General features: G+C 42.2%; 1 protein-coding gene and 1 pseudogene across 12 annotated transcripts in view; one reads left to right on the top strand and one right to left on the bottom strand.

Annotated features, from left to right (window-relative positions):
• Positions 1-21,979, bottom strand: part of CNOT2 (CCR4-NOT transcription complex subunit 2) — a 129,884-nt gene that overhangs the window by 77,789 nt on the left and 30,116 nt on the right. For 7 of the 12 annotated variants that reach the window (XM_014461501.2, XM_023759457.1, XM_023759459.1 and 4 more), the window contains exon 2: positions 5,802-5,874. The exons of 2 other annotated variants lie outside the window; for them this stretch is intronic. In XM_014461501.2, the coding sequence (XP_014316987.2) occupies positions 5,802-5,874 (73 nt within the window). Of the gene's footprint in view, positions 1-5,801; positions 5,945-21,979 lie in introns of all 12 variants that reach the window. 3 more of the 12 variants (XM_006095471.2, XM_023759458.1, XM_014461495.2) reach the window with 1 other exon arrangement.
• Positions 16,830-18,050, top strand: LOC102442693 (annotated as a pseudogene).

The following is a 21,979-nucleotide window of genomic DNA, read 5'->3' on the forward strand; positions in this document are numbered from 1 at the left end:
AATACATAAATTTGTTAATAAACAGTAACAAAAGGATATAACAACAGAGGCATGATATAAAACGACAAAAACATGATATGAAAACAACAAAAACATGATATAAAAACAACAGTGATGCAAACAATGACTGATAAAGTGATTAAACTTATTCTAATATCTCCCTGTACACCACATTAAGAGTGAAAACACTTTCAGAGTGCTTGACTAATTTCCCTTGTGCTGAAGTCTTTAGAACTTTAACGTCACATGCTCTTCGAACTCAAGAGAAAGCAACATATAACTGACCATGTGCGAAAACGGGTTTAGTTAGGAATATGCCTACTCTGTCTAGAGTTTGTCCTTGTGATTTATTAATAGTCATCACAAATGCTGGCATCACGGGAAACTGTCGTTGAATCAATTTAAATGGGAGGCCAGTGTCAGATGGGGACAAATCAATTCTTGGAATCAGAACAACCTCTCCCTCTGCAGATCCTGTTAATACTTCAGCTTCGATAATGTTAAGTCATAATCTTTTGATAATAAATCTGGTACCATTACAAAGACCCATTTACTATTAAGATTTCTCAATAGCATGATGATTGCACCCACTTTCAATTTTAATTTATGACATGGCATTCCCGAAGGAGTAATACTATTAAGAAATTCAATCGGAAAATTTTCCTTTTCAGCATCATCTGTGGAATCAATGGAATCATCACTCAAATATGTGTGAAAATCTCCATCAACTATATTCAAATTTTCTCTATTTAATTTTATTTTTTTAAAAAAATATATTTCTTTATTGATTTCAGAGAGGAAGGAAGAGGGAGCGAGAGATAGAAGCATCAATGATGAGAGAGAATCATTGATCGGCTGCCTCCTGCACTCCCCACACTGGGGATCGAGCCCGCAACCCAGGCATGTGCCCTTGGCCAGAATCGAACCTGGGACCCTTCAGTCCGCAGGCCGACGCTCTATCCACTGAGCCAAACTGGCTAGGGCTCTTTATTTAATTATTGAACATGCTCATTTTTTGGACAAAGAATTGCATGTTTAGATATATTTTTAATATTATCTTTAGATATAGTATTTCCAAAGGTAGCTTCAATAATAGATCCATTACAAATCATTTCACAGGGGATTTCAATAATATCCATTCCTAAATGAAAACTGCTATCAAGTTTGCCATCTCCAAGTTTTACTAACCATTCACTATAAGCAGAATCCTCTGATCTCATATTTGTTGTAAGAGACAACTTTCTGAAACATCCCCAAACACTGCACTACTTTAAACTTGTTTGTACTATGGCCGATCGCATACCATGCGGTACAATACTGAGACATTGTCTAAAATCCCCTCCAAGAAGGAGAACTTTCCCAACAAATACAACATTCAAATTTCTCTTAGTAATCTGTCTATGGTGCTTATAGCATGACTGGATGCCATGGTGCATTCATCAATAATGAGAAGATGGGCCTTTTTAATAGTTTTAGCAACTTCACTGTTTATATCGAATCTAGAAATTGAAGTTTCACATTTAGTGGAATGGGTAATTTATATTGGGAATTAAAGGTGCTTCCACCAAGAAGTAAATTTGTAGCAATTCCTGTAGACGCTGTGGGTAAACAGTACTACTACGACCTCTAATATAATGTATTAAAACTTTATAAAGGTATGGCTTCAGGCTCCGAGGGCCGGTTCCTGCCTCAAACCTCGCCATCCCGGGAAACAGCTCCGGGAAACAGCTCGGGGGAGGGCGCAGTCCTTGGCAAAGCAACCCAGGACTCAGTGGGTCCACGCTCCGAGGGCGGGTTCCTGCCTCAAACCTCGCCCTTACTGGAAACAGCTCCGGGAAACAGCTCAGGGAGGGCACAGCCGTTGCCAAGACAACCCCTGCAGGACTGACTTCCTTCTGGTTGGTCCAGCCTCGGTAGTGACGTTACACCCAGGGTTTTTATATAAATAGATTTCCTAGGGCAGTGGTCAGCAAACTCATTAGTCAACAGAGCCAAATATCAACAGTACAACAATTGAAATTTCTTTTGAGAGCCAAATTTTAAACTTAAACTATATAGGTAGATACATTGTTATTAACTTAATTAGAGTACTCCTATGCTGGCCTTTGCTAAAAACATCCTCAATCTGATTGAGGTATGTTCGCTGAGGTCGACCCCTTCCAACTCTCCCATCCACACTCGTCATGTATACTTGTTTCGTCTATCTCCTTTCGTTCATCCTCTCTATATGTCCAAACCATCTCAACATACCTTTCTCAATCCTCGACACTATATCTTCTTTCACTCCACAACGTTCCCAAAAATTAACTTAATAAACTTTACTTAAAGTTTTAAGTCAACTTCGCATTGTACGTGCGCGCCCCCATGTGGTATTTTGTGGAAGAGCCACACTCAAGGGGCCAAAGAGCCTCATGTGGCTTTCGAGCCGCGGTTTGCTGACCACTGTCCTAGGGCAAAGGAAACTAAGGAAAAAGTAAACAAATGGGACTACATCAAAATAAAAAGCTTCTGCACAGCAAAGGACACCATCTACCAAATGAAAAGGGAGCCCATGGTATGGGAGAACATATCTGGCAATGATACATCTGATAATATATATAAGAAACTCATAGAATTTAATAAAAGGAAGACAAATAATCCAATTTATAAATGGGCAAAGGACCTAAATAGACACTTCTCCAAAGCAGACATACATATGGCCAAGAGACATGAGAAAATGCTCTAAGTCACTAATCATCAGAGAAATGCAAATTAAAATGATAATGAGGTATCATCTCACACCTGTCAGAATGGCTACCATCAACAAATCAACAAATGATAAATGCTGTTGAGGATGTGGAGAAAAGGGAACCCTAGTACATTGCTGATGAGAATACAGACTGGTGCAGCCATTATGGAAAACAGTATGGAGTATCCTCAAAAAATTAAATATGGAACTGCCATTTGACCCAGTGATCCCACTTCCAGGAATATATCCTAAGATACCCGAAATACCAATCAGAAAGAATGTATGCATCCCTATAGTCATAGCAGCACAATTTACAATAGCTAAGATTTGGAAACAGCCCAAGTGCCCATCAGTAGATGAGTGGATAAAAAAGCTGTGATACATTTACACCATGGAATTCTATTCAGCAGTAAAAAAGAAGAATCTCTTACTCTTTGAGACAACATGGAGGGACTGGTAAGAGTATTATGTTAAGCAAAGTAAACCAGTCAGAGAAAGACAATTATCACATGATCTCACTCATATGTGAAATCTAACAAAATAAATTGATGAAGAAAACAGATCCAGAGACACAGAAGCTTGGAACCGACTGTGGAATCTCAAAGGGAAGGTGGGGGAGGGTGGGGGAGTGGGAAGAGATTAACCAAAGTATTTGTATGCATATATGCGTAACTCATGGACACATAATAGGGTGGGGAAGACCTGGGGGGTGGGGAAGTGGTAGTGGAGGCAGGCTAGAAGAGGTCAATGGGGTAAAAAAGGAGACGTATATAATATTTTCAACAATAAAGATTTAATAAATAAACAAATAAGAAAATAAAAAATATTTTCAGCCAGAAAAACCCTAACCAAGGATACATTTTTTTAGTAATCTCAGAAACCTGGATTATTTGTAAGTAATGTGACTGAAGATATAAACTATTTTTAGAGTAGAATGTGCAGGAATTAGTAAATAACTTCATGTGTAAAATATAACCTCATCTTATTCCCTTCTTAAGTGAAAATTTTGGAATTCTATATTAATATGATTCATGAATTAACCATACTGTGAAATGATACAAAGTTCTTTTCAAGCTGGGTTATGAATAACGAAAAGCCACATAACCTAGAATCATAATATTCTTAAAATAACTTACCAGAACCTATCAAAGATTCAATAACCCAAGTAGGGTTACCAATTGAAACTATGAGTCAAGGTAGTTGGAAATGGTGGTGAGGCAGGAGCTACAGCAAGTATAAATAATTAGCAATGGCCATGTTACTCAAGTCTATGAGAACAACTCAGAACAGAATAGGTTACAAGAACCAATTTTTCATAGGATTTACTCTGGCTTATTAAAATCATAAAGATCTGGCAAGAAACTTCAGACATCAAGTTAGGGGAAACTCTAGAAAGGTAAAATATGACAACTGTCTTGTGTGCTATTTAAAATCCTCACCCAAGGATATGTTTTCTTTTTTAATTATTATTAATTTTAGAGAGAGAGGGGAAGGAAAAGGGAGGGAGGGGAAAGAGAAAAAATGAGAGACAGAGAGACAGATATATTGGTTGCCTCCTGACCAGGGATCAAACCCGAAACCTAGGTATGTAACCTGACCAGGAATTGAACTGCAACCTTTTTGGACAAAGTTTGAACCAACTGAGCCACGTAGTCAGGGTGACACCGTTTTTTTTTTTTATTAGGGGTAGTGCCCAAACCAGTAAAGTCTTATAATCACAGACTCTGCTAATTGTACATGAATACCCATTTACAGATTTTCTCCACTCCTCATTTTTCCAAGTTGAGGGAAGAAAAACTTGAGCTAAAATTAACGATTAGCAGATTAACCAATGCTGTTACTATCATACTAATTGCTGTCACATCCTAGAGCAGTGATGGCGAACCTTTTGAACTCGGCGTGTCAGCATTTTGAAAAACCCTAACTTAATTCTGGTGCAGTGTCACATATAGAAATTTTTTGATATTTGCAACCATAGTAAAACAAAGACTTATATTTTTGATATTTGTTTTATATATTTAAATGCCATTTAAAAAAGAAAAATCAACCAAAAAAATGAGTTCGTGGTGTCATAAGTTCGCCATCACTGGCCTAGAGGAAATGAAACTTGGTGGATGGAAGGGAGAGAGGGAGGTTGGATATGTATCTGTGCAGGAAGCCTAAAGCTCTGAACTTTGAATTATTCTGTATTCTGAATCATTAAATATCTTGACAATGAATTATTACCAAATGAATAAAGTAGATTTTCCTTGAAAAAATTAAATTAAAATGTTTTAATCACTATTTAATAGCACCAACTTTATAATTAACCTTCATTTAAAAGCTCAAAAAGAAAATAGTAGGTTGGGGGTTAGGAATGTGAAGGGATTGAGTTAAAAGAGGTACAAAAAGAGAAAGAACTCATGGGCATGAACAACAGTGTGGTGATTACGGACAGGGGTAGGTGGAAAAGGGTATAGGTCACCTAAATGGTGATGGAGAAAAATAAAATAGAATAAAAAGAAAACAGTAATATTACACTTCAACCATCCTTTCAGCATCCTTACAGACTACAGAGGATGGATACTAACTTAATGAGAAACAAGACTCTAGCATTGTAAGGACAGAAGTGAATGACAAATTCAGTAAAATCGTGGTCTCTGAGCATCCTGGGGTTTTCATTTCTATTTCTTCTATATTCTAACCAATTTTGTCCACATTTCTATAATTCTCCATTACCCTAAATATAGCATAAGACTTCAGTTTAGTCTTCCAGTAATAATACGTATAAAAGCAAGCTCTGAATCCAGCCACAAAGTTATAAATTATGTATCAGATAATATAAGTTTTTACATATATACACACACCAGAAAATTTGTGTTGACATTAAAAGAATATACATTTATTAGAAGCGTATTTTGAAAAATGTCCCCAACTATTTAAACTGTCAAACCCATTACATATGTACTTTAAATTATAACCCAAATTTTTCAAATTGAGGTATATCCAATATGCTGGTTCTAGTTAAATACAACATATTAAACAGTTCAATGTAGCTATCTGACCAATAAGGAAAAAGGAAAATAAATCTTACCTGGTAGTTTCTTTTCTCAGATAATGTATGTCCATCAGTCCTCACCATAGAGTCGTGTCCTTTCCTCACAGTACTGGAGGCAATCAAACAGAACTGTCACTCAAGGGTCGTGTCACAGGAAGGACCGCCCACCAGTTCTCCCTCTAGAGTGGAATTATCCAAAAGCCATCAAAATTACTAACATGTAAATATATGAACAGTAACAAAAATATCCAATATTATACATAGAAAACAAAACAAAAAGTACTTCTTAAATATTCTACCTGATCTTCCTCTTAACTATCTGGGGAGAGCTAGACGGGCAGTCATACTTTGAGATAGAAATTATTAAATATGAAAAACTCTTCCTTCCCACTTCTCTCTACAGTTAAAACTGTCCGCCAGACCTCATATACAAGGTAGAAACTTATAAGAATGGAGTTGACAAAAATGTTCAGCCCTCAGCTGACATTTTTTCTATTAAATGTTCTTCTGTTAGTCTCAGAAACATCGAATTAATTCAGATTTAGTCGATATTTCTGAGACTTAAAATCCCTCTCTTCCAAATACTTTATATAGTACTCATTCAGTTTATGATGTTTATTCCTGTGATATAATGAAATATATGTTCTTATGACTAGTAAATGAAACCCAAATCAATACTTATTAAAATTTACTTCAATGAAGAGTAGTAACATATGTTAACTTCCTGAAGCCTTTGTCCTTCAATCCTCCAATTTCATACACATTCTAATAGAATTTGCTTTACTACAATAGGGAAGAAAAATAAGGGGGCTCATGTCTTAACCTCAATAAAGATAAATAAGTCCAAAATGACTAGGCACATCAGATACAAAAAAATTCAGTGTAGCAGAAGTGATAGTCGCTAGAGATGTTAACTTAAAAAATGTAAACTCAAAATGAGATAAAAACCAAAAATGGCATATACAAAAAAAATGGAAGCACAGATTTTATAAACAAATATCTCTCACCAAAGTTTTAGTGAAATGTTTACCCTAGGAAAGTAGTAAGTGTATCTAATCCTACCTAATAAAGAGGGAATATGCTAACTGACTGCCACACCCTCAAAGATGGCGGTGCCCACAGCCACAAGATGGCCAGCAGGGGAGGGCAGTTGTGGGCGACCAGGCTGGCAGGGGAGGGCAGTTGGGGGCGACCAGGCCGGTAGGGGAGCAGTTAGGCGTCGATCAGGCTGGCAGGGGAGTGGTTAGGGAGTGATCAGGCTGGCAGGCAGAAGTGGTTAGGGCAATCAGGCAGGCAGGCGAGTGGTTGGGAGCCAGCAGTCCCGGACTGTGAGAGGGATGTCCGACTGCCCACAGAGATTGGGTCTAAAGCAGTGGTTGGCAAACTGCGGCTCGCAAGCCACATGCAGCTCTTTGGCCCCTTGAGTGTGGCTCTTCCTAAGCCTTAGGAGTACCCTAAGTAAGTTAATAACAATGTACCTACCTATATAGTTTAAGTTTAAAAACTTTGGCTCTCAAAAGAAATTTCAATCGTTGTACTGTTGATATTTGGCTCTGTTGACTAATGAGTTTGCTGACCACTGATCTAAACCAGCAGTCAGACATCCCCCGAGGGGTCCCAGATTGGAGAGGGTGCAGGCTGGGTTGAGGGACACCCTCCTCCTCCAGTGCATGAATTTCCTCTAGTGATCTAATAATAGTTGCTAACCATTAAAATTACATTCAAATTTAGAGCAATTATTTAACATCATAAGAAATATACTTTGGGAGAGGATAAGAGAAACACCTACTTTAAATTCATAAAAAGTAAGAATCAATTTTATTAAAATCAACACACACATACATACACATACATATGGACTACCTCCAAAAAGCAATCTAATAAGACGGGCAGAAACATTTTCAAGGAAAACAAGTCATTAAGAATTAAAGTTTTAAAAAGAATCCACATAATGAAAACCTGTATTTTGCCTTGTTTTATTACAGAGTTAGTCAAGCTACTTAACTTTTATTATCTTACATTGTATATGTTTGGTGAAATATTTTAAGATGCCTGACTCTAAGGCAAAAATGTAACAAACAGCCCATTACCAAATTTAAATGTACCACTGGAATTAAGTTTTTCTTTCTCAAATATAACAAACGAGAAAAGTTTGTTTTTTTAAGCCATAAGTAAGTATAATTACTGCTATAAATGTAATCCCTAACGTCTAGTAAGGAATTAGGTTATTCATAAAGAAAAATTATATCAAGTAAATTGGATGTCCAAGAATAGTTAAGTGACACACATTCAGCTCTAATTTAAATTTTCATGATTGTTACAAAATGAGAGCAACACTGTTTTACTATGCATTCCCCAAACAACATTAACCCTGTTTTAATGTTAGTGTTCTATAGTATTAATAGACTTTAAAACAGTATTTGCCTTACTATTAATGTATTCATGGCAACTCTGAAGTCAATGTATAATAGTTGGATTTTCCATTGTTTCTTATAAAATAAAAATGTGTTTCTTCTTAAATAAATTTAAAGTCCATGTATTTTCTTCAAATTATGCTAGTTTCATCAAAAGATAAGTTACAAATTTAAAATCGGGTAAGGCATTTTTCAACAGTATAACTTAACTATATAAAACAGATAATTATTACTATATATGCTAAATAACTTAATTAAAAATAAAAGTTAATATTTATTCTGTAAATTTACCAGGTAAATGAAAAATAACTTTGGAATACTATAAATTTTAATACAAAGGGAAATACTGTTTTGTTTCCCTCTTAGGATAACTTCAAATATTTCATGGCTTAAGGTTTCAAGCAATATCACTATATGCTTTAACCAATACAGGAACAGATATTCTATACTGAAAAATAACTAAGAATTCATTATCTCCTTTTAGTAAACAAAGAGAAAAAGAAATAAACGCACTCTATTTTCTTCCAGGTAAACATGACAGCTAACATTTGTTACCACTATCTTGCATTAAGTAAAAATGTTCAGTAATAGATTGTCTTGATACTTGTCATATTTGGAATGAAATGATGTGCAATAGATTAAAGAAGATGTGAGTATGTATGTGAAGCACAGTATATGAAAAGCAGCAAACATGAGAGAGAACATGCACTCCAACTGCCTAAATTTATTAAAGTTTATACACTGGTTTTCCCAAAAGTCCGACAAATATTCAAAAAGCCAGAAAAGACAAATATTTACAAAACCAAAATGAAATCGTCTATAAGGCAGGGATACCTTCCAAGATAAAAAACAAAACAGGAACAAAACACAGAGACTGCATTTACCCTCGTACCTTAAAAAGCAGAAAACTAGACAAAATATGTGAAACTAATTTTCAGACACTGGACATTATGTAAGGGCAGAGATCTTCAAGAGAAAAAAAAATGAAGTAACCCTATTGCCTGCAGAGTTATGAGGCTGAATGAAACAGGGAAGGGAGAGATGGGACCCATTCAGAGCCCAATGGTCTCACTGAATTAAAGAGTTCAGAGTTAGGGGAGACACCAAGGCAGCTAGAATTTGCAGAACTAATGAAGAGAAGGAAGCTGCAGGGGCAAAGAACTCCAAAGATCAAGAGAGAGATTCTCCTTAAGGTTTTGGCTGAGTAATGATCTGTGCATGCATGTGAAAAAAAGGATTGAGTCTGGAGAAAAAAGCCTCTGAAAAGTAGCAGTCAGGCCCTGGCCTGTTGCTCAGTGGTTAGTATGTCAGCCCACAGACTGAAGGGTTTTGGGTTCAATTCCCGGTCAAGGGGGCATACCTTGTTTGCAGGTTTGATCTGCAGCCCTAATTGGGGTGGAAGGCAACAAATCAATGTGTCTCTCTCACATAAATATTCTTTTTCTCTCTGCCTCCTCCCTCCCTTCCATTCTCTCTAAAAATCAATCGAAGAAATACCTTCAGGCGAGGATTAGGAAAAAAAAAAAAAGTAGTCAGAACATTCCCCAGACCTTCTGTTTCCATTAATCAGAAGGTAATTAATGCCTTATAAGATTTATATGAGTATGTTTTATACAATAGGATGTTCTGAACCAGCACTAACAAAGCTTAAAAGCGCCGGGCCAGCGTGGCTCAATGGTTGAGCATTGACCTATGAACCAGGAGGTCATGGTTCGATTCCCCATCAGGGCACATGCCCAGTTGCAGCCTCAATCCCCAGTGTGAGGTGTGAAGGAGGCAGCCAATCAATGATTCTCTGTCATTATTGATGTTTCTCTCTCTCTCCCCATCCCTTCCTCTCTGTAATCTATCCTCCTATCTAATAAAAGAGTAATATGCAAATTGACCGTCACTCCAACACAAGATGGCCACCCCCATGTGGACACAAGATGCCTGGCAGTGGAGGGCAGTTGTGGGCAATCAGGCCAGCAGGGGAGGGCACTTGGGGGGAACCAGGCCTGCAGGGGAGGGCAGTTAGGGGTGATCAGGCCAGCAGGGGAGCAGTTAGGCATCAATCAGGCTGGCAGGGGAGCGGTTAGGGACAATCAGGCAGGCAGGCAGGCAGGCGAGCGGTTGGGAGCCAGCAGTCCTGGATTGTCCCAGATTGGAGGTTGCAGGCTGGGCTGAGGGACGTACACCCCCGTGCACAAATTTCATGCACCGGGCCTCTAGTATATATATAAAAGACTAAGCGACCATCCAACTAGTAGCTATGATGCGCAATGACCACCAGGGGGCAGATGCTCCAACCAGTAGAGGAGGGAGCCTGATTCCTCACGGAATCTGCTATGGGTTAGGTTGATGCTGGGGCACTGTCTGTCCCAAATCTGCTTCACCCGTACCCCGGACCCAGAGAGGAGGGAGCCTGAGTTGGGGGTGCATCACCTCTGGCAATCCAGGACCCCTTAGGGGATGTCGGAGAGCCGGTTTCAGCCCAATCCCCACAGGCCAGGCCGAGGGGACCCTACTGGTGCACCAATCCGTGCACCAGGCCTCTAGTCCTATATAATAAAGATCTAATATGCAAATGGTCAACACACCGTCAGGCCTTAACGGCTCAGACACTCAACACTGGAGAGAGAGGAATGGGGACCAGCCAGGCACAAATGAGCTCACAAGAGAGGAATGAGGACCCCAACTGCCCTACCTTTCAGGCCTGGTCCCTCCCAACTGCCCTCCCCTGCCAGCCATCTTGTGTCCACATGGGGGTGGCCATCTTGTGTTGGAGTGACGGTCAATTTGCATATTACTCTTTTATTAGATAGGAAGATAGATTACAGAGAGGAAGGGATGGGGAGAGAGAGAGAAACATCAATGATGACAGAGAATCATTGATTGGCTGCCTCCTTCACACCTCACACTGGGGATTGAGGCTGCAACTGGGCATGTGCCCTGATGGGGAATCGAACCATGACCTCCTGGTTCATAGGTCAATGCTCAACCATTGAGCCACGCTGTCCCGGCGCTTTTAAGCTTTGTTAGTGCTGGTTCAGAACATCCTATTGTATAAAACATACTCATATAAATCTTATAAGGCATTAATTACCTTCTGATTAATGGAAACAGAAGGTCTGGGGGATGTTCTGACTACAAATGAGCTAGCAAGAGAGGAATGGGGACCAGCCAGGCTGTGGCCCAGGAGAGGGACAAGCCCCACGCCCCACGGTCCTGGGCAACAGCGCCTGCACCTGCGGCCCAGGAAAGGAACGAGCCGCCCACCCCGCAGTCCTGGGTGCCAGCGCCTGTGGCTGCAGGCCCGGGAGAGGGACAAGCTGCCCACCCTGCGGTCCCGGGTGCCTGTGGCTGTGGCCCAGGCGAAACCGCCCACCCACGGTCCCCTGCAGCTACGGCTGGCCCGAGCAAAGCCGGCCCAGGTCCTTGGTGCCTGTGGTCAGCCAGAGGGAGGGAAGCCTGGGTCCCGGGTGCCTGCGACCAGCCGGAGGAGGGAATTCTGGGTCCTAGGTGTGGGGCAAGGAAGAGGTGGTTAGGGGCAATCAGGCCAGCAAGGGAGCAGTTAGGGGCGATCAGGCAGGCAGGCAGAGGTGGTTAGGGGTGATCAGGCAGACAGGCAGGCGAGCGGTTAGGAGCCAGCAATCCCAGATTGCGAGAGGCAGTTGGACATCCCCTGAGGGGTCCCGGATTTGACATGGTGCAGGCTGGGCTGAGGGACTCCCCCCCAATGCATGAATTTCATGCACCGGGTCTCTAGTCTACACTAATAAAAGAGAAACATGGTAATTAGTGTACGACCGCTACCCTTCCCATTGGCTAATCAGCATATCCTTATGCAAATTAACTGTCAGCCAAGATGGCGGCCGGCAGCCATGCACTGAAGCGAGCAGGGAGGCTTGCTTGCTTCAGTGACTGCGGACTTCCCCGCCTGCCGCTGCTGGCCTCTCAGCTACAACTCTAAGCAACTATGTTGCAAATAAGAAGCTAAACAAAACCCCAGAAACCGGCTGTCAGTCAGCCAGGTTCAGCCAGCCAGACCGCAACATTGTATCGATGTTTGCAGCAGCGAGGCCTCAGAGCTAAAGCTGGCCCAGAATAGAAAAAAAAAAAAAAAGAAAAAAAGGAGTGGTTGGGAGCTTCAGTCACCCGCTTCTGGAAAACAGCCCTCAGCCTCTCACCCAGACTGGCCAGGAACCCCAGTGGGGACCCCCACCCTGATCCAGGACACCCTTCAGGGCAAACCAGCCGGCCCCCACCCATGCACCAGGCCTCTATTCTATATAGTAAAAGGATAATATGCCTCCCGGCACCGAGATCAGCGTGACAGGGGGCAGCGCCCAAACCCCCTGATCAGCCCTGCTCTGTGCCTGATAGGGGGGAGCTCCCCAATCCCCTGATTGCCCTGCGGCTCTGTGTTTGACAGGGTGAGGCGCACCAACCCCCTGATCGGGCCTGCTCTGTGTGTGACAGGGTAGAGCCATAACCTCTCCATCGGCCCTGCCCTGAGTGTGACAGTGGTGGCGCCCCAACCCCCTGATCGGCCCTGCTCTGTGGGTGATAGAGGGTGGCGCCCCAACCCCCCTCCACGGCCTTGCTCTGTGTGTGACAGGGTAGAGCCATAACCTCCCCATTGGCCCTGCCCTGAGTGTGACAGGGTGCAGCGCCCCAACCCCCTGATTCACCCTGCTCTGTGTGTGACAGGGGGCGGTGCCCCAGCTCCCCTATCGACCCTGATCTGTGTGTGACAGGGGGGAGCTCCTCAACCCCCTGATTGGCCCTGCCCTGAGTGTGACAAGGGTGCAGCAGCCCCCAACCCCCTGATCCGCCCTGCTGTGTGTGTGACAGGGGGCGGTGCCCCAGCTCCCTTATCGGCCCTACTCTGTGAGTGACAGGGGGGAGCTCCTCAACCCCCTGATCGGCCCTGCTCTGTGCATGACAGGGGGGAGCTCCCCAACCCCCTGATCGACCCTGATCTGTGTGTGACAGGGTACGGAGCCCCAACCCCCCTGATGGGTCCTGCTCTGTGAGTGACAGGGGGTGGCGCCGAAACCTCCCCATCGACCCTGCCTTGAGTGTGACAGGGGGCAGCGCCCCAACCCCCTGATCGGCCCTGCTCTGTGCATGACGGGGTGGCGCCCCAACTCCCCAATCGGCCCTGCTCTGAGCCTCACCAGGGGCTGCACCTAGGGATTGGGCCTGCCCTCTGCCACCCGGGAGCAGGCCTAAGCCAGCAGGTCATTATCTCCCGAGGGGTCCCAGACTGCGAGAGGGCACAGGCCGGGCTGGGGGACTCCCCCCTCCCCCCCCCCACCCAGTGCAAAAATTTTTGTGCACCGGGCCTCTAGTATATATATAAAAAGCTTAAAACCTAACCTCAGAAGGATCAAGCTAATTCTAAGTACACCTGTACCCCCAACAATCTATCTATATATATAAAAGGCTAATATGCAAAGTGTCCCCTCAGGAGTTCGATTGGGAGAATGGGAGTTCAATTGCTCGCTACGATGTACGGTGACCACCAGGGGGTGGCGTGGAACATGGCTAGCAACCAGTGGTGGTGGTAGGGTGCTGAGGGAGTGGGGGAAGGAGGAGGTGGGGAGGCGGGGAGGTGGGGAAACTGATCCACCCCGATCGCTGGCCAGGCCTAGGGACCTTACCTGTGCATGAATTTCATGCACCAGGCCTCTAGTATATATATAAAAGGACAATATGCTAAGTGTCCGACTGGTTGCAATGATGCTCACTGACCACCAGGGAGTAGACACTCAATGCAGGAGCTGTCGTGATGCACACTGGCCATTTACAGAGAAATGGCACCGTGGACCTGGTGTCCACAAAGCAACACTTGGCTTCCCCCAAGTGGGACACAGGCCGTGCCACCACCTCAGAGCAACAGCCCACCAAATCACAGCTGACGCTGCCGAGACCCCATGGCACAAAATGCGGCCCACAGCCCAGCCCAGCCCAGCCCAGAAATGGTGGCTGTGGGCTCAGAGTAATGATGTCACATGGCAATGCCCAGCTTCCTCTCCCTAGCAACAGGCCATTTAACAATAAGTGGCACCACGGACCTGGTGCCCACAAAGCAACACTCGGGCTTCACCCAAGTGGGACACTGGCCCCACCACCACCCTGGAGCGACACCCCACCAAATTGCAGCCAACACTGCCAAGACCTCATGGAGCAAAATGTGGCCCACAGCCCAGCCCAGCCACCGTGGCTGTAGGCTCTGGGTAATGACGTCACATAGCAACACCCAGCTGCCTCTCCCTAGCGACTAGCCTCCTTGCAGTTTCTTCAGCCCAGAAACATGACTTGCTTTATTGCCAGGTGCAAACATTTCACACTTTAACCAAATGTCTGTGAAGCATTTTCCCGTGTCTCATCTCATTTGATCCTCACAGAAGTCCTGGAGTAGGTAGACAGGAGACTTGATGGAATCCTATTTTCTTTTCATTAGCCGGAAAAACGGAGATTTAGAAAGCTTAAAAACTTGACCTGACTGAAAAGAAGAAATAGTGGACCTTGAAAATGACTTCAGGTTTTCTCACTGCACAGAAATATAGTTAAACACTACTGCAGTTAAATATTTTACCCTTTGTTCTCCCTGCGTGATATACAATAATAATCTGCTTTGTTTTGATATTTACTCCTATGTTGCTGACAATTACCCGAAAGAGAAGTTGGGGTGCTTCACTGGGCTGGAAAAAGTTTAGCTAAATCAAAAAGCAGGTCTAATTAAGCAAGTTTATCTATATATATAAAGCTCTTGTTGGTGCCAATTGCACGCGTGTTTTGATCTGTCATTGTTGATCATGAATTTGGTTGACACTTCTATTCTAGAGAAAGGGTGAATAGCAATATTAAAATATTTCTTCTAATTAATTTCCTTTCAATGTGCACGAATCCGTGCACCAAGCCACCAGTATTTAAATTATACCACACTCAAGCATAAAATAATGTTAGATTTATAGTCTCAATTATATTGTGCTGATTTCTGGCTATAATAATGTACTATAGTTGATGACATTATAACCATATAAAGTAAGATGACATCACTATAGGAATAGGTGATAGGTACATGGGATTTGTCTGTACTATTTTTGTACCTTCTTATGAGTGTATAATTATTTTAAAGTTAAAGATTTTTAAAAGGTCAAATTGATCTAGAGCAGGGGTTGGGAATGTCCGGCCCATGGGCCCTATAAGGCCTGCAAAATCACTTGGTCTGGCTCTGCCAAGGCATTAGGGGCTAGTTAATTAAATGTTTTACCAAATATAGCAGGCTAATTTTCAAGTTGATAATTTTGTATGGCCTGCAAATGATGCTATAAATATCCAAATGGCCCAACTATTAACCAAGAATTCTAAATCCAGCTAAAATATCTTTCAAAAATAAAGGCAAATATAGCCACTTTGGAAGAATTTGGCAGTTTTTAATAAAATTAAACTTAAATACAATCCAGCAATTGTGCCCCTGGGTATTTACCAAAGTCAACTAAAAACTTAGGTTCATACCACAATCTATACCTGAGTGTTTATACCAATGAAGGCATCCTTCAAGAGGTGAATAAACAAAACAGAACATCTACACTAATAAAAGAGAAACATGCAAATTGGTGTCACTCCGCTATACCTACCAGCCAATCAGGGCAAGTATGCAAATTAACCCAACAAAGATGGTGGTGGCCACGGAGCTGGAGGCTTGGGTTGCCCCCGGCGATGGAGGAAGCCAAGTTTCCAGCCAGCCCTGGCCACCGCTCAAGGGAGAGAACAACACACAGGCGTGGCCAGGAGCCTGAGAGATCAAAACAGAGGGGTGCCTGCTCCAAGCTTCCACGGCGTGGCTGGGGGCAGGCCCCCAGTGGACACACACACACACAGGGTGCCTGCTCCGAGCCTCCGACGCGGTTGGGGGCAGGCCCCCAGTGGGGATGGACACACACACACACACACAGGGTGCCTGCTCCGAGCCTCCGACGTGGCTGAGGGCAGGACCCCAGCGGGGATGGACACACACACACACACACACACACACACACTCCCGGGGCGCCTGCTCCGAGCCTCTGTGGCACGGCTAGTGGCAGCCACCAGTGGGGACACACACACACACACACACACACACACACACACACACACGGGGCAACTGCTCCAAGCCTACATGGTGCGGCTGGGGGCAGGCCCCAGTGGACACACACACACAGTGCCTGCTCCAAGCCTCTGCTGCCAGACTGTGGCTAAGCCATCAATAGGACATCTACTGAGGGCTCCTGGACTGTGAGAGGGGGCAGGCTGGGCTGAGGGACCCCCACCCCCCAGTGCACAAATTTCGTGCACCAGGCCTCTAGTTATACAATAAAATTCTATTCAACAATAAAAAACAACAAGCTATTAATTCATACAACATGGATAAATCTTAAATGCATTTTGCTAAGGGAAAGAAACTCGACCAAAAAGGCTATACATTAAATGTTTCCATTCATATAATATTCTGGAAAGGCAAAACAGATTAGTAGTGCCAGGGAACTGAAGAGGGGTACAGGGAGCAATTGAAAAAGAGGATACACAGAGTTGCACCACCAGCAGACTGAGGGAAGGGAGTAGGTAGCTCATCCGTATGCAGGCCCCTGGGGACTGAAGAATGCGCTCCCATCCCACTTCCCAGGTATGTGAACCTGTAAAATTATGACTTCCAAGATGATATAGTATATTTTAATTGTAGGGGTTCTATTTCCCCAGTCTTTGTCCCATCCAGGCTTTTTTACTTCAATTGGTCCATACAGAGAAAGATCTGGTGCCTTCCCTGAGAGACTATATTAAGGCAGAAGAAGACAAATTAGCAGAAATATAAAAATGGGCAGAGAAGTTAGATCGGCTAGCTAGCACAATAAAAGATCCAGAAGGATTTGTCAGGCACCCAGTAAATGCATTCAAGTTAATGAAACATCTGAACACTGAGTGGAGTGAGTTGGAGAACCTAATCCTCAAGGATATGTCAGATGGCTTTATCTTTAACCTAACCATTCAGAGACAGTACTTCCCTAATGATGAAGATCAGGTTGGGGCAGCCAAAGTCCTATTGTGTCTCCTGGACATCTACAATTTGAATACAGATACTATCTCAAAAGGTAATCTTCCAGGAGTAAAACACAAATCTTTTCTAATAGTTGAGGACTGTTTTGAGTTGGATAAAATGGCCTATACAGAAGATTATTACTATACAGAACTGTGAATCGAACAAGCACTCAGGAAGCTGGATGAAGGTGAGGTTTCTACCACTAATAAAGTCTCTGTTCTAGATTATTTGAGCTATTTGGTGTACCAGCAGGGAGACCTCGTATAAGGCACTTTTGCTTACAAAGAAGCTTCTTGAACTAGATCCTGAACATCAGAGAGCTCATGGTAATTTAAAATATTTTAAGTATATAATGGCTAAATAAAAAGATGGTAATAAGTCTGCTTCAGATTACCAATCTGATCAGAAAACCATGCTGAAGAAGAAAGGGATTGCTATATTACCTGCCAGAGACAGAAGTAAGAAATGCTGTGCAGTGGGTAGGGTATCAAAATGACTCCACCGAGATAGAAAAAAGTCTTTTGCCACTACCATGATGGAAACTGGAAACCTAAATTTATTCTGGATCCAGCCAAACAGTAGCATGAGTGGGACAAAAGTGGTATTATTCATTTCCATTATATTATTTGATACAGAAATTGAGTGTCAAAGATCTAGCAAAACCAAGAATAAATAACTTTTTTTTCTATCCTCAATTTACTATAACTCTGTATCTTTTCCTTTGTAAGATTACAGAAATTATAATTATACGGCAATAACACCACATCACAATGGAGTTGTTAACTAAGCTGTATTTATGCCAGTTTTTCCTCAACACAAGTAACAAATCTTGCAAATGTGTTTTTAAAATTTTATTTCTATAGGTGACATTGGTTAATAACATTATATATGTAAATAGGTTTTAAACTTTTAATTATGAAAATTATAGATGAGATTTTTATTTCACACTTAACAAATTTGTTTCAGCATCTTCCAGAAAAAGTTTCCTATGTACTTTGGAGCCCTTTAGTCTCAGAGGCTAAACAAAAACCAACTGTTTCATTCATCTATATTTTTATCTGAAAGAATACTTAAAGTATTTTTATTCCCTTTTAGGCACATTATTACTAGAAATATATAATTAGGCACAAGCATTACGTGAATTTGAAATAATATCACAGTTTTTTTATTTCAACCTACATCATTTACCTTAATAAGAAAAACTTAATGTAAATGCAATCCTATAAACTGTTTAGTGTAGAAATTCTTCTTTTGTAAGAAAGACTACCTTTAATGCTCTTGCCTTTTTTTTTTTTACCATCAGCTTGTTTTTAAAATATTGTTTAGTCTTCATTGTAAAGTACAATCTGCCATCGCTTTCATAAAGAGATGGTTAAATAAACACTAGGCATATTTTTGTCTTTTAATACACAGAAGTTGTCACATTTCTTTTTTTTTAAAATGTACTTTATTGATGTTTTTACAGAGAGGAAGGGAGAGAGTTAGAAATATCGATGAGAGAGAAACATCGATCTGCTGCCTCCTGCACACCCCCCACTGGGGATGTGCCCGCAACCAAGGTACATGCCCTTGACTGGAATCGAACCTGGAACCCTTCAGTCCGCAGGCCTATGCTCTATCCACTGAGCCAAACCAATCAGGGCTCTAATTTCTTCTTTATAGGTCCATAAAGTAAATACATTTTAGGCTTTGCAGGCCATACAGTCTATCAAAAACACTCAACTCTGATGATGTAGTGCAAAAGCAGCCATTAAAAATACAGAAATGATGTGGCTATGTTCCAATAAACTTTATTTCCAAAAGCAGGTAGCAGGCTGAATTTGGCCAATGGCATTATTTGCTGAACCTAGTTATATTATAAAGGTTGAATTATCAGAATATTCGTACTGCAAAATGTCCTTCAAGTTAGAATTCTTGTTGTTACGTTTTACTTTTCCACACTGCTACTTTTTGTTTATTACCAAAAGTTACATTTTAAATGGAAAAGGTGGTCTAATAAATATGGGTGCTTTACAGGTGAATCCTTATACATTTCCACTTATAATTACACTAGAGGCCTGGTGCACGAAATTTGTGCACCAGTGGGGTCCCTCAGCCTGGCCTATGGGATCGGGCCAAAACCAGTTCTCTGACATACCCCGGGGGGTTCCAGATTGCAAGAGGGCACAGGCCAGGCTGAGGGACCCCACCGGTGCAAGTTCAGGGCCAGAGAGGGATGCGGGAGGTTGACCAGCCAGGGAGGGACCGCAGGAGGGCTCCAGGGCATGTCTGGCCCGTCTCGCTCAGTCCTGATTGGCCAGACCCCAGCAGCAAGCTAACCTACCAGTCGGAGTGTCTGCCCTGTGGTGGTCAGTACATGTCATAGTGACTGGTTGACTGGTTGACTGTCTGCCCCCTGGTGGTCAGTATACGTTGTAGCAAACAGTTGAACAGCCTTAGCATATCATTAGCATATTACGCTTTGATTGGTTGAACAGCCGACCAGCCACTTAGCATATTAGGCTTTTACTATATAGGACTAGAGGCCCAGTGCGCGAAATTCGGGCACTCAAGGGGAAGTCCCTCAGCCCGGCCTGCACCCTCTCACAGTCCTGAAGCCATCCTGCGTTGAGCGTCTGCCCCCTGGTGGTCAGTGGGTGTCACAGAGACCAGTCGTTCTGCCCTTCGGTCAATTTGCATATTAGCCTTTTATTATATAGGATAATATTCTATCATTTTCTTTTGAATTTCTATTGTAGTCCGTTATTTGTGATCAATAAACCCCAAAACAGAAACAAAAAGAGGATACACAGGGAAACTTTTAAAGAGTTGGAACTATCCCATATGATGTTAGAGTGATGAGTATGATGCTATGCATGTATTAGAAATTCACAGAACTTCACAACATAAAGAGTAAACTTAAATGTATGCAAATTATAAAAATCAACCAGAGGTTAGAAAATCAGAACTGCATAGCCACACTGAAGGAGGCATGAAACTGGTGCTGACCTAAGTAATTTTGGAAAAGGGTGTTTTGACTGTTAACTATTAAGAAGAAAAAAAGAACTCTACATAAACACTGTATTCTAGTTGGCAAAGTAATTCCTCACAGGGCTATAGGTTAATAATTCTGAAACTGCTATGCATACATACTGAAGAGAATAAGTAAAATGGATGGTGCTTTGTGCCAACTAGGTTTCTCCCAGTCCAAGAGAGAAGCTACAGATAAGCTAGGAGGAAGACTAGAATGAATTAGTCATGCACCTCTTAATGAAGGGATAGATTCTGAGAAATGTATTGTTAGGCAATTATCTTTGTAGCAACACCACAGATTGCACTTACACAATCCTAGATGGCAAAACCTACTATATACCTAGCTTATGGTATAGCTTATTGCTCCTAGGCTACTGGCCTGTATGGCATGTCACTGTACAAAACAACATGAGATAAAATCAAGCCCAAGAGAAAAAGATATAATCAAGAGATGACATAAACACTAGATATATGTTATGCAGCTGGCATAACACAACAAACATACTGATTTACAGTATACTATTTGTTAAGTAGAAAGAGTACACTCTAAAATAACAATAAAAAGTATAGTCTAGTAAATACATAAACCAGTAGCATAATAACTTATCAAATAGTATGTACTATATACAATTGTATGTGCTATAGTTTTACACGACTAGCCCCAGCAGGTTTGTTTACATTAACATCACCACAAACACTGAGTAATGAGTTGTGCTAGGACATTAGGACAGCTACAATGTTGCTAAGTGATAGGAATTTTTCAGCTCCATTATAATCTTACTAGAGACCTGGTGCACGAAATCCGTGCACTCGGGACGGGGGCGGGGGGTGTCCCTCAGCTGGCCTGCAACCTCTCGCAGTCTGGGAGCCCTTGGGGGATGTCCGTCAGTCAGACATCCTTAGCGCTGCTGCAGAGGCGGGAGGCTCCCGCCACTGCCGCTGTGCTTGCCAGCCATGAGCCTGGCTTCTGACTGAGCAGTGCTCCCCTTGTGGGAGCGCACTGACCACCAGGGGAAAGCTCCTGCACTGACTGTCTGCCCCTGGTGGTCAGTGTGTGTCATAGTGACTGGTTGTTCTGCTGTTTGGTCGATTTGCATATTAGCCTTTTATTATATAGGATGGGGCCACCATAGTCTAAACAATCTGTAGCTGAATGAAACATTGTTATGCAGAGCATAATTGCATGTGTACTAGATTAGACTGAGAGACATCTCTACTGGTAACGGCTTGCTCTCAATTACAAGGCACTTTAAATACAGATTGTAAATTGTTCATACTGTTACAGAATAGATAATTTCACTGATGTCACTTGAAAATAAATTAAAAGTTGATAAAATGTTAGATGATTAACAGGTATGTTGAAATTATATTTTAAAGATAAGTTTGATAAAAGGGTATTTAAAATATTTTTTTTACATTGCAAACAAAGCTAATTTTGAGAAAACTCCAATTTTTTGAATATTTTCAAACAAGTTAAATTTGTCTTTAATCTTTTTAACAGACTAGCAGCAATTAAATTTCAAGAATGCAAAGTAATTTATGTAACACATGCATCAATAGTGTCTACTCATGAGCAATAATTTCTCTCAAATTGAACACTTTTAGAATAAATTTCTGAGTGCATCAGTATAAAGCAGCAGCTCTCAACCTGTGGGTCGCGACCCCTTTGACGGTCGAACCACCCTTTCACAGGGGTCGCCTAAGACAGTGGTCGACAAACT

This window comes from Myotis lucifugus, unplaced genomic scaffold (genome assembly GCF_000147115.1).
Source record: "Myotis lucifugus unplaced genomic scaffold, Myoluc2.0 scaffold_156, whole genome shotgun sequence".
Lineage (NCBI taxonomy): Eukaryota > Metazoa > Chordata > Mammalia > Chiroptera > Vespertilionidae > Myotis > Myotis lucifugus.